The following is a 13,796-nucleotide window of genomic DNA, read 5'->3' as shown; positions in this document are numbered from 1 at the left end:
AACTCAGTAAAGGCGCCCGTTTACACAGGCGATTTTTGTTGCGCAACTCAATGTAATTTTTGTCGCGCCGAAGTTGCATCAAGTGTTAAACAAATTCGAAACTCCTGCGATATCGCCGCTTATTTACACGCGTGCAAACTCGCGGCGGTTTCATGGCGATTTCATCGCTGCGAAATCACAGGAGACTTCATGCAACTTAAGCGCGACAAAAAATGCATTGAGTTGCGCCATAAAAATTGCCTGTGTACACGAGCACTTCGTAAGACGTTTTGATGGGGGATGACAACCAGGGGGTTATTTATAACCCGGGGGATTTATATCTGACAGTTCTTATGAACGGGACAACTCAGCCAAATGTTCTAAAATGTGCTATGAAGAAGTATTTAACACTTCATTATTAAGTGAAATTTTTAGTAGAGGCGAAGATAAGCTCGAGTTTTAAAATGCGGGAAGTTATTTGCAAGATGAAACAATATTTGTTTCCAGCAATAAAAGCAAATGAGAAAAATTACTCAGTGCGGTTACAAAGGACTTATGCAAAAATGTGAGTTTTCTTAAAAAAAAACCCTGGGTTACGAAAATGGCATACGCAAAAACGAAAAAAGGCGGTCCGGGAAGCAAAACTATAAGCTTTACCGAAAAAAGGCGCTTTCCATACTTTGGGTATTTCTACTTTTATAAATCATTATTTTGAGTTAATAAATCGCTTCTTCAGTTGACAAAGTGACCACTTTACTGTAGAGAAATAAAAAAATTGTTTTGGGGTTTTAATTTTGACATTTTTTGAGGGAAATCTTCAATGTTTTCTAAGTACAAAATACAGTCTGAAAAAAAAAATGAGTGGTATATATCAAGCTTGATATAGAAAAATGAGAGAGATGTTAACAAGCTTAACTCGGAAAAAAAGTTTTTTTTTTCTAAATACAGTCTATTTTTAAACTACAGTGGAAATATAGTGCTTTGACAGCAGGTGGGTCGGAATGAGTGAAAAAGAAAACAAAGTGAATAGAATTTTAGACTAGCCCTGTAAAAAGGTGCGAACTCAGCCTTGTGGGAGGGTTGAACTCCCGACCCCTGGTTTACGAGACCAGTGCTCTACCACTGAGCTAACAAGGCTTCCTGATAACGAGAGAGCGAAAATTATAATAAAGTTGGTTTAGTTGCCAGGTGCTACATAATTGATTCACTTCCGAGTGTGCTAAGATGAAAACTGACAAAAATATCCCAAAATTAATTTGCAAAATATTATTAACAAACAGAATCGCATGAAAGAACTGCTCAATAGTTTTCATTTAATAGTCACACACGAGGGTTTTAAAAATAGGACCACCTTGTTCGGCATAAAAAAAACAGTACCACATGAAACTACTGCTCAATAGCTTTTATTTAAATGGACAAACTCATGTTTAATTGTTTAATTTGTAAGAAAGTCATCGAGTAAAATTAATCAATTCTTTCTTCCTTCCTTCCCCCTTTCTTCCCTTCAATTTACACATTGAAATGATCTAAAATGATAGCATTCTTCACTTTCTCTGGACTAAAACCAGTGGCGAAATATTCTCGTATCTTAAGTGTCGCTAAATTAAAAAGGATAACCGTTCGAAGCATTTTATCGCCAAAAAAATAATGTAGATCGAAAACTATTTTTTGTTTTTTTTTTCAACTCCAATGGCTTGTTTTTGACAAGATATTGTTTTTCATTTGAATGCTGATTTCATAGTGAGTATTCTTTTCATTTTTTGTTTGCTAAAGATAAATGTTTGAATAAAGCGCTTGCTCATTTTTTCTGAAAATGTTTCGTTTCCATGAAAACGAAACACATCAATACATGTAAAATTTTCTCAACACCGTGGTGTAAAATGCCGCATTATTATCAATTGTACCGTGGAATAATTATTCAACTAGCCGAGATCTGAAGAAACACGTTATTTAAAGGTGCTTTTATTTTCGCAGACATCGGCAGAGAATTGACAAAGAAGACGATTTCTTCATTGAGCAGAAGCAAGGAGGTCAAGTAACTCACATTTCTCGTCATTTGCAAATTGGTCGAAATCTTAGCGGTCTTGTATTTTAAATGAAGCAAGAAACAATGAGGTCTTTAAAAATCAGGACTTTGCTCCGAGTTTTGGATACGGGCGCAAGCGTTCTCTCAATCCTAGCATTGGTGTTGATTTACAACCGGCTGACGGAAAATCGCAATGTGAACGAATCAAACAGTTTCGAATGGAAGCCGACGCAAGAAGCTTCAAAAACACCTTTACCACTGCAAAATGATCCGGCGTACAGTCACGGAAAATTGGCGGTTCAAGTTTGGTCAGGCATCTGTGGCGGTAAGTTGTCGCATTTGTTCAAATCTCCCTTCTTCCCACGGTTTTTCGACGAGTCGTATTTTATTTCTCAAACGCGCGCTGGGTTAAACAAAAGCAACCACGGCCAGCGTATCTACGGCTTTTTGCACCCACCTGAAACCGGTTATTACAAGTTTGTCCTGTATTCTGACGACGGGTCAGAGTTTTGGTTTGGTGCGAATGGTAGTTTGACGAGTTTGAAACTCGCGGCGAGCGTAGCTTCGCGGGAAAAGAGTGGACGCGCTCCTGTCGGGGAAATCCGCTTCAATTCTCAAATATCTGAAGATTTCCTGCTCGAAAAGGGAAATAAGTATCCAATGGAAATAATTCACCTGCAAGGGACAGATACTGGTTTTGTAGAACTGCACTGGATTCGACCAGGAAAGCATTTTTTGGAGGTCATCACCTCGGAGTATATTTCGCATTTTACAAACTTACAATTAGTGTCACAAACTGCTATTTCGAAAGTTGAATCGGAAAGCCAATCAAGTGTCACGAAGCCGTATCTCGTCACGTTCCTCACGGACAGCACGGTAGATCGCACGCTTCCCGTGTGCAGCTACACACTTCCGGCCTCAACTAAACCGGATGTACCTCGTTTTCATAGCTACAAGGCCATCAAGGAAGTAACCATGGTAGCCAGCGAAACCGACAAGGACTGGAGAAAAAATACAGAAGCGAAGGAAGTGGTAGATCTATTCATGGCAGGACTTGAAAAGATTTTTCCTAAGTAAGTTTTTTTAATTTTACTTCATTAACAGAATTACTAACCAGATGACTTCTAAGCTCAAAGTTACTTGTATGAGTTCGCTTTGTGTCTAGTTGAATTTATAATTAGATTTATAATCCTTGCGGGCCCAAGAGAGGCCCGCAACCCTAATCTTCACAGTGACCAGCGGATTGCGTATTACGCGTGCGCGCCACGTTTATAAAGGCTATCTGCAAACCGGAAGTTGAAAATTTTGTTCTTCCACTAAGAACGATCGGAATGCAAAAATGTGTTAATCACGACAGTTTGTCGTAACACCGGAAGAGAAAAATCTTGTTTCCAAAAGCATTAAGAATGCGAAAAATCAACAGTTTGTCACATTAGATCGAGGCTTCTGTCTTGCAGACATTACGTTTTGCAGACGTTGTCTTATAGGTGTTGCTTTTGAGAAGATCTGCTGTGATTGTATCACAGATAAACTACGGCAAAGCGAATGATTCCAACAACGGTTATTCTCGAGAAATTCCTTATAACACTGACAACAAAGCGAGTTTGCCGACGGAGGAAAATCACATCTCAATTCACACCGCGTGCTCGACTACACTTCGCAAAACTGTCAATCAAAAAAACAACTCTGATTGGTTCGCGGCAATAGGAAACGATAAAAAACATTCGTGACTTAACGCGTTACTCGACCTTACTCGGAATAATTTTCTTTTGTCCAGTGATTTAAAAACACTTCCCTCCCAGTACCTTCTCTTAACTGCATCGAGGCCCGCACTTTCTAACCTGTGGTTACCACTAGTTAGTAAAATAATTCTTAAGGCTGGTTTGTTGATAAAGATGATGATGATGATGATGATGATGATGATGATGATGCTTTAAAAGATACTCCCCTTGGGGCTTTTCAGTGACTATTTACATGACAGAATTACAAATTAGAAAGAAAAATCTAAAAATTGTTATTCGGTAACACAGCAAAATTAAAAGGAAGGAGTCGGAGTCCCAATCAGAAGCGCACAGCACTTCGTTCTAGTGAAAATCAAACCGACGGAGTTGTAAACAGAATTTCCGATTTCGCTTATGTTTTTGTCGCTGTGATCCAGCGAAAACTAGATTGTCGGAGTCGCAAGCAAAAAGGAAGCACTCGGTGGGCCTGAGAGCTAGCATTGTGATTGGCTTGTTCTTCCACATCTGCCTGCGACTCCGTCAATCAAGTTTATACTGGATCATAAGCGACAGAGACACAGAGTCATAAGCGACAGAGTCATAAGCGGAATTAAATGAAAATGGAAACGTTCTGATTTAACCGACTGCGATTCTGTCGAGCTTATGACTCCCGGCTAACGACTTCGATTTTTAATTTTCACTAGGACGAAAGCGCTCTACTTACGACTCTTACGACTTCAAAAAAAAAAAAAAAAAAAAAAAATTAAAAAAAAAAATACCAAAAAATCCACCTAAAGTAAACTTTACTATTGTGCTGCGATGGGAAAAATAGATTCTCACGGAGCTTTAACTTAACCGTCTTTCCATTTTTCCAGAAAATACACCGTTGCGAGACTCCTCAACCTGGAACGTGTCCCAACAGAAGAAGAAAACAATTCCGTTCTCTACTTTCTTGGGGTCGAATTAGGCTGCGATGCTTTAGACTACACAGAGAGAGTTGCGGAGTACGTTTACCTTCAGAGAGACCAACAAGAACAAAGCGTGACAAAAAAGGCCGCGCAGCTCTGTTATCCGAAGGGCCTGGGTTGGAGAAAAGAAGTTCCTGTTCATTTGATCATCGCCGTCGATCATGAAGGTCAGCGGCTGCATCGTTTTATAGAAAAAATTGAACGCATTTTTGAGGATAGTCTTGAAGTAGATTTTCACTTGGTGATTGTACACTCTGGAAAAACCGGTCTGGATATTGAACGGATTCTGCAAGGTACCTCGTTACAGAAGTACAAGATTAAACAATTAGACGAAAAGTTCTCCTGGACGCGCGCCGTTAATTCTGGAGTGAAACTAGTTCAGGATCCACAAAGCATTATTCTTACTAGTGATGTTCACATGGATTTACCAGCTTCCATATTTGAGGACTGTCGCAAGGTAGGGGCTAGCTTGCTAAGTGGCGTTAAGTAAAACTAGCGTGTTTCGGGTGATAAAGACTAGTTTGCTGCTTTTCTGACATTTTGACAAAAATATAAATGAAAAATTCAGCCTGCATTTGCTCCAAGTGCCCGTATTCCTTGTCTGTCAGTCAGTCAGTCAGTCAATCAGTCACACTCAGTCAGTCAGTTAGTCAGTCAGTCAGTCAGTCAGTCAGTCAGTCAGTCAGTCAGTCAGTCAGTCAGTCAGACAGTCAGTCAGACAGTCAGTCAATCAGTTACAGATAGTCAGTCAGTCAGTCAGTCAGTCAGTCAGTCAGAAAAAAAAAAAGAAATCAGACAGACAGTCAGTCAGTCAGTCAGTCAGTCAGTCAATAAGTTAGTCCTCTTTGTGCCTTGTGTCACATAAGGTCTTTGAGGTCACACCTCTTAACAAAAATTAATTGTTGGGGACTGCAGAAAGGTCAAACTTGAAATATCAAAGACGTTCTTATCCAAGCAAGGGCTGAGAGTTCGAACCACTGTCAATTAGCCTGCAGGCTCACGTTCGCAGGCTATCTCAATTGATTCTTATGTAGTTTGTTTGTCTAATTTTCAGCACTGTGTAGAAGGAAAGATGACTTTTGCGCCTTTCTTTTATGCCTTAGGCTGTGGGGCGTACCCGGAGAAACCGCAGGGTTCGTGGCATAACCATGGTTACCAAATGATTGGCATGTTTAAGAAAGACTGGGAACGGATTGGAGGTAAGTTATAGAACAACAAGAATGTTTTGCTGTACCAAACGTTCTCGATTTTGACTTTTTCGCAAATAAAGGCGAAATAATAATTTCGGTAGATGTAAGATTGTTTTATACTACTGTTTTCGAATTTTCATTTTCGTTGTTACTTGCGCGTGAAATTTAAAATCGCGCAACGTCAACACTGTGGAATTTTTGGGTCGATTCTAGAACATCTAGCAAGTTAGAAAATTTACATGTAAGGTACTTCAGAACTGACAGGTTAATCAGTTTAATTTGCAATAAAAAAACCTACTGTAGTTGTACCACAAATATCATCTTTACAGCATTTCATTCAAACCTATCTACTTATTGAATTTGTTTAGGAATGGACGAAAGCGTCAAAGATGAGTTGGCGGCCTGGGACCTAGTGGATCGAATCTTATCCAATGGACTGCACGTGGCGAGGATGAAGAGCCCAAACCTGTTTCGCCTGTTTAATCCTGAATTACGAAATTAAAACGAGCTAACGGCTGTTCAGAGAGACTTCAGGCTTTTTAAGAAACAATGTTTAACAGTGACGAAACTAACCACAGATGTACTGAGCTTTGGCGAAGATTTCCTCATAAATTTATCATTCCTTGTACAGATTCAGTTCATAAACGAATTATTTAGCACCATTAGTTTATCAGTAATTTTATTTACTGTCGTGTGTTACCCTTTCAAATTAAAATAAAAGACTAGCTCTTATTGTGTATACTGCCATATATTCAACAAAATGCTAAAAAGTAGCCTGTAAAATTCATTACATTTTTTATTCGTACATATATGAGGAATTTTACAAGTTTTAGATTTAAGATTTTTGTGAATTTGTGTTATTGTCTCCAACTAGAGCCGATTTGAGCGCTAAAATGTAATCAACACTTAAATAAAGGTTCTTACTTTGTAAAAGAATTAACTTAAGTCTTTGGCACGCAGGAAATAGAAGAGACCATTTTGTATGATTTCGCCATGCTGTTGCCAAGCGATGAGAGTTTGATTGATGTTTGGCATCTTTTTCTTGGCCAATCAAAGTTAGTTTTGGAGGCGCAGTCGTCAAAGAAGTCACGTGCAGAAAATGAAAACGTGCGATTGGGGGCTTCCGATTGTCTGAGAAATTTGGAAAACCAACAAAATGTCACCAAAAGGTTGCAAAACGTTTTGGGAAAAGCTTATACCTAGCAAAGGTATGATGCGTGCCATTGTATTAAAAAAGGTTAAACTAGAACAAGAGGAAAAAGAAAAGAAATGAAAATCACTGGCCATGGCTATAGGACCTGTTTACTGTGAATATCAGATTCCCTGCTTGCAGACTCTTTCAATCTTTAATTAACCAATCATTGTCTAGTTCAAACGTGTTCATCAATACCAAAATACTTAAATACATTTTTTATTGTACAAAACTAAACTATACTAAATGAAACTGAGGTACCCATTTTCGCTCCATATTCATAGGTAAACTGGCCAAATATAAGACTATATATAACTTGACTATTATGACCTTAAACCTTAACGTTAAAAATGCTATACAAGTATAAAAAGACGGGTAAAAAGAAATCCGAGATATATTCAGAAATAATTTACACCAAAACTGATATAACGGGATTCCTGTGAAGCCATTTGTGTGCAGATTTATTACCAAGATTAAAATCACAAACATATGACATAGATTTAGCGTGAAATATTTACAAATGGGTTATTTATAACGAAGATCTTGGCCAATTCTCTAGGTAGTAATTATTCGTATTTTATAACTATTAATTACTGTAGTGCTGTTCTTATTTTTTCTTCAAATCCCGCCAAAGCCATCATTATTGTAAAGCCAAGGATAAGTCCCAGGTTTTGTAATAATATAAAACATCGTCGTTTCTCTAATTTTGAGGTTATGGAGGCAAACATCTCTGGCATCTAAAAAAAAAAAAATAAAAAGGAAGGAAAATAATAAATCCTCCGGTAAATTTCTACGGGATAAACAGATTGCTCTCCTACCATTGCCTGTTTTATTAGTTAAGGATAAGTTTTTTTTCTACAAAAATAATAATAGAAAATCAAATACAAACATAAGACAATTACCTACTATACAAGCCCCCCCAAAATTAATGAATTCTGATAATTATTATTTAAATACTCAACTAATGAAGTTCATTATAAGATGCTTCACGGCCTTACGAAATAATCTTTTTGGAGTGATTTCATTTAACCCGTGAAACAATATCTACCAGTTTGTGTGCAAGAGTCAAAAGGAAACAAAATAAAACAATGGAATTAGTGTCTAATAGTATCTAAAAGTGTAATAACTATTTCACGGGTTAACTGAAATCACTCTATATTAAGTTTCGCTTTAGTTTAGTTGTAGGCTTTTGCAATACTGTATTTACTTATAGTCATGCAAATAAAGCTTGTTGTTTTGCAGTTCTTACTAAACACGTCGAAGACATATGAAGAAAATAATGAAATTAAAAAAAATAAATCTTCAATTAGAGATATTGTCCAGATATTCCACGAAATTCTCCCAACTAACATTTTATAAAAGAAATGTATGGAAGGTAGTAAGGAGAATTTAAATCTTGAGCATGGAACAAATCAGGAAGTAATTACGATTGATACTCACCATCTCCGTTAGAGCGATGTAAAGAAACATGCCCGCTATGACCGCAAATATCCAAGCTGTTAGATTAAGACTGGCGCCCAGTACCGCTCCTATAATCACGCCCACGTAGGAACAGATGTAACAGAAAGAGAGGAGACACAATGACTTACGTAGAGACAAGCCAGACGAGATGAAGATGGCGAAAGTACCTGAAAGATACACCAGAGAGGTTACTTTAACGTATACAGTCAACTCTCTCTAAATCGGGCACCTTCGGGAACGGCTCCAGCTGCCGGTCTTAGAGAGATGTCGGTCTTATAGGGAGTCTAGTTACAGTAAAATTACTGAAAAACGGCAGCGAAGGGACCAATTCCAGGTGTCCGTCTTAAAGAGGTGTTCGTCTTATAGAGGTAGCCGCTATAAGGTTCCGTTAAGAGAGAGTTGACTGTATACGGAAATATTTTATGTGACCGTCAATGCCAAGAACATCCGTTTAGCTCAAAGCTAGCGGACGTCTGTGCCAATTTTCCGAAAAACAAACAAGTTTCGGGTCTACCTCGGTATCGAACCTCGGTGTAAGTTTCTACGAAATTTTTCTTTGTTTTGAAGCAATTGTTTTCCCGTTTCATATTGTTTTGAGGTTCTTTGTTGTCTTGGTCATTCTTTGTTTTACGTCACAGGTGGAGCTTCACAGGTTCTTATACCGAGAATAAGCCGAAGTTTTGCATCTGGCCCTTCCACAAAGTCATACGTATATTATCATATCAAATTTCTTGACAAAAGTTTGATAAAAAGCAGGAAACATTTGAATTGAGCGCACTTTATGCATATATACGAAAAATTTACTTATGGAATTGTGGATTTTCATTGCTTCGAAATTCGACTGAATTTCGCTTAATTTTTTCTTTCCCCTAAATTTAGTTTTTTATAGAGTCCAGTATTTCAGGGCATGACGCCCTTCATAGGAAGATAGTCCTTCGCAGCTTACTCCCCCCCAAAAAATTCACGTGTTCCTATCTATACTTGATGGAAAGGCACTGCGATTGAAGAGAGTTTTGCCCAAGAACAGAATAAGAGAACGAGTTTTAAAACAGTAAAACCCGCAAATGATCTAGAGTCCTTCGAACTTGCAATTAAGACCCGAGCGTTAAATAATGATACGTATCTGAAGTTAGTAGTAATGTACTACACTCTGAGGCAAATTTGCCTTAGAGATGTAGTACATCACTACTTCCAGTGCTGGATACAAAATATGGGACAAAAATGGATTTAAATATTGGAATCAAATATTAGAACCAAAACTGAAATTCAAACCCTTCAAAACTAAGCCTGAAAAACCAACTCTAAAACAACCCTTGGTTCAAATAAAAAAATCTTCTTATACTCTTTTTCAAAATTTTGGATACAGTGCTTTTAAACAAGCCGAGTTTTTATGCTGTTGTTATTATCATGGTAAATCTCTTGTACTGAATATCTGTTGTGAATTATCTTCTAAAACGATTATGATTTTTGTTATTTTTGAATTCATTTTTTCTTTTTCAAGGTTGGATAATACACTGTTTAAATCATTGTAAATGTTACATATGTATTTACTTGTTTCATTTTCTTCATTTAATAATTTTGTTAATGGCTTGCAATGTCCATCTTGTTTTAGTTTTTTTTCTAAATATACTAAAGTGTCTAGATTTTCATATACCCAATCTCCGAGTTTTGATAATTCTTTTAATGTTACGATATACTTCAGTGTGTTTATTGCGTCATCAGACATATTTTTGAATGTATCTGCTTTGAAACATATTTTCTTTAAATTTTCCATGTTTATTTTCATGTTGGTCATTTATCTATATATATAGTGTATGTTTTTATTTTTATGCGTTTTTTCATGAATCTCTTATACTCTTTTTTTAAAAATCTTGCATCTTAGTGCGTTTAAAACAAACCTCGTTGACATAATGAAAATCAAAACCTAAGATTATAACCTAGGATAAACAGATGAGTTTGTCTTTAATATCCATAAGGATATGTTTCTATACAGCTATCCGATATGTGTTTTATTGCGCGCTTGTCATATCCAAAGGTGTATACCTTTTCTTCATATTTGTTTACAATTTGTTTATTCTGTCTAGTTATTTTATTTTCATTTACTAATGTGAGTTCTTTGATTTCGTTCTTTACAATTTTAATCATATTTGCGTGATTCAGTATCTGGGAATTTTCATGGTTTAACCTGAAACCTTTAATAACACATTTCTGTTTATTATTTCCATATGTGAAACTGTAATTCTTTGGACCTCCAGAAACGAATGTATTATTTATAGCTTCACCCCCTAACTCATCTGTTAAATCGCCTAGCATATCGCCTGTTTCTATTGTCTTACCATTATGGGATTCAATATACACAATACTATCTGTATCAAAATATAATACCTGTTTATCCAAATAGTCAAGTTTTTCATACAACATTAACCGTGCACTGCTAGTCGTAAAACATGCTACATATATATTCGTATTATAGCTGTTATCAACAAACTGATCTTTGTAAGTGTAGCTCATTTGCACCATTTCTTCATTTATGAAATTCATGTTTAAATTATCTATTGTGTCATCTAGAACTACTTGGTAAAATTCATTTATATCAGTTACGTATTTGCACTGATTCATGTTATTTCGTTGACCAAATTTCCCCCAAAGTGAGTTTAAACACATTTTTGCAATGGCTCGTAAACCTGAATTTTCATTTAATTCACCTAAATCAATATCTAAATTCTTTTTGACTTTATTTCTGAAATTCATCTCGTCATTGTTATTTTTAAAATTATATTTCGTTGATTCAAGTTTGAGTTTCATAAATTTTTTTATATATCCCTTGAATAGATCGTCGGATGAGTTTTCAAAATGCCAAACTTCATATATTTTTGTAATTCTATACCCTTTTTCAATGGCTTTGTTGACTTCATCGGTTGTCCATGTGCCTATGAATGCTCGTTCATTTTCACTATGTTGGCATCTTTCTTGTTGTTTTGATTTAGCACATGATATGCACAGAGGGAACATTAGCTTTTCAGCTTTTTCGCATTGGATTTTCACTGGTAAAACAGGATGATATAACCCTTTTGGTGGTAAAATTTTACATTTTATTAGTCCATACCATTTTTTATCGTATTTTTCTGGTGATATTATTTTTTCAGGATGACCTATGGGATATTTTTTGTAGAACTGGACCGACGGGTATAAGGAGCAAAAGTCAACGTATTTTCCACATTCATCTTCTTTGAATTTGTATAAGAGCTTGGAAGCATTAGTCCTTCCTCCAAAGAAAGAATCTCTAGGGTTTAGTGGGGTAACCACTTCTCTATTCCAATCATTTTTATAATATTTTTGAAAACTTTTGTCATTTTTCAACTTGCATTCCCACATTTCAATAAGATTGTAACCAGCAGTTGTTATTTTGTTATTTTTTTCTTGTGTTTTATTATACAAAGTACCCATATCACTTTGATTCTTATTATTGATAACATCAGCCTTGTAGCAATCTGGGCATCCATGCCAGAAGCAACCTTGAAATTCATAAATAGTATTTGTAGATGCACAAAAACCATCTACTTTTAATTTGTTATTGTTGCATTTGATAACTTTTTCACCACCTTCCAAGGCATGTTGAATTTTAATTTTATTTTTCTTACTTATGTAATCAAGCCATGCAATACTGACTGCACTATGGTTTTCTGTTTGAACAACATTATCAACCACAGCTATGGTATTTTTTGGCATATAATTACCTCTATAAATAGCCATACAAACACCAGCTATTGTGATGTATTTTAATGGATCGATATTTTCTTGATTCATGAAATCTTGCCTGAATTTTAACATACATCTTCTTAATATATCAACATCTGACCTACAGTATTCAATTATTTCTTTTTTGAAATCGAAAACATAATTTTCATTAACACGATCATCATACCATTGTAAAAATTTTTGCCTATCATGTGATTTCATTTGGTTAAATCCATAATGATTTTTGGAAGGCATCTCTCCTATATAGTTTTGATTACAAATTTTGTTGAAAAAATGTGGGAAATAGCCCTTTTTCAGCTCGTCTAAGCCAAAGGTTTTTGGAAACGATGATAAGGGTTGCTGAATAAAATTTAAGCTGTCGATTATTTTGATTCTTAATTGTGGAATTTCCATCATCATAATTTTTGCACCATTGTAAATACAGTAAGGTTTAAAACCATTATCAATACACCATTTAAGAATAAAATGAGAATCGTACCCTTTGGAATTGTGAGCCAGAAGTGTGTATCCTTTATATTTTTCATTAAGAATACCATTACAAAAACTATTAATATCATTGAAGATTGTCTCATTTCCGTTGTAATCATGACAGATAGCTAAATTAACTTCATGTGTGCCAGTGTTTTGTGTACATTCGAAATCAAAAAATAAATATTTTTCATTATACGTTTTGCATGGGTAACAATAATCTTTTCGAGGTATGTTTTTATTTAATCTGCAAGGGGTTTTGTTATTTTTGATACAATTTCCTCCCTTGCATTTTATTTTTTTCATGAAACATTCATGTTTGTTCTCACAATATTTATTGCAATTATTACACATTTTGAAACCACATTTATGTATTTTTATATATGGTTTTAGTATGATTTGATTGCATTTTAAGCATTTAGCAACACTGTTACATACGGCCTCATCACCATCTTTTATCGATCGATTACGTGTGTGGTTTTTGAAACAGCTGTCACCATGAAATACACGATTGCATTGCTTACATGTAATGTCTTTACCGTTACATTTATCTCCATTTGGGAAATATTTAAAGCAAGAAAGGCATTTTTGGGGGCATTTGTGTTTATCACGTCTTGTATAAGCTTTTTTGCAACTATGACAGTAATATGCTACATTTAGAAAAGCTGTCATTGATTTTATGACATCAAAATGATTCCGTGTTTTGTATAAATAAATTTTGTCAATTCTACCATTATTAGCTGTATATATGATTTCATTAAACTGCTCAGAATCGATAATGTTAATCTCAATATCTAAATGTGATGCAAAGCTATTTACATCTTCTAAAGTATTGCCATACTCGTTAATTTCAACATTTGCATTATTATGAAGTTCTTTTGCTTGAATTTCTTGTAGTTTTCGGCTTTTATTGAACCCATCTTTCAACTGAGTTGTGGTGTAATTTTCAGGATGTAGATTAGCATAAGCTGTTACAATGGCCCTTGCTAAACATATTGTGTCATTATTTTTTATTGTGATAATGCATTGCTT

General features: G+C 35.6%; 3 protein-coding genes and 1 non-coding gene across 4 annotated transcripts in view; 2 read left to right on the top strand and 2 right to left on the bottom strand.

Moving 5' to 3' along the window:
• Positions 1 to 13,796, top strand: part of LOC144662320 (uncharacterized) — a 62,177-nt gene that overhangs the window by 35,871 nt on the left and 12,510 nt on the right. The window lies entirely within an intron of this gene.
• Positions 1,045 to 1,116, bottom strand: Trnat-cgu (transfer RNA threonine (anticodon CGU)). The gene has a single exon. It is a non-coding gene; the product is annotated as a tRNA-Thr (tRNA).
• On the top strand, positions 1,863 to 6,808 carry LOC144662316 (uncharacterized). The gene is made up of 4 exons (XM_078523103.1): positions 1,863 to 3,078; positions 4,602 to 5,151; positions 5,749 to 5,893; positions 6,253 to 6,808. The coding sequence occupies exons 1-4, from the start codon at positions 2,075 to 2,077 to the stop codon at positions 6,384 to 6,386; spliced, it is 1,833 nt and encodes a 610-aa protein (XP_078379229.1). The 5' UTR covers positions 1,863 to 2,074; the 3' UTR covers positions 6,387 to 6,808.
• LOC144662319 (zinc transporter ZIP4-like) overlaps positions 6,808 to 13,796 on the bottom strand; it is a 26,942-nt gene continuing 19,953 nt past the window's right edge. Inside the window, exons 5-6 of the mRNA XM_078523106.1 lie at positions 8,517 to 8,704; positions 6,808 to 7,813 (exon numbers count right to left, since the gene is read on the bottom strand). Coding sequence (XP_078379232.1) covers positions 7,667 to 7,813; positions 8,517 to 8,704 — 335 coding nt within the window. The 3' untranslated portion in view covers positions 6,808 to 7,666. The remainder of the gene's footprint in view (positions 7,814 to 8,516; positions 8,705 to 13,796) is intronic.

The sequence above is a fragment of the Oculina patagonica genome, chromosome 8 (genome assembly GCF_052425735.1).
Source record: "Oculina patagonica isolate OP01 chromosome 8, crgOcupat, whole genome shotgun sequence".
Taxonomy (NCBI): Eukaryota; Metazoa; Cnidaria; class Anthozoa; order Scleractinia; family Oculinidae; genus Oculina; species Oculina patagonica.
This window is presented reverse-complemented; position numbering and strand designations above follow the sequence as displayed.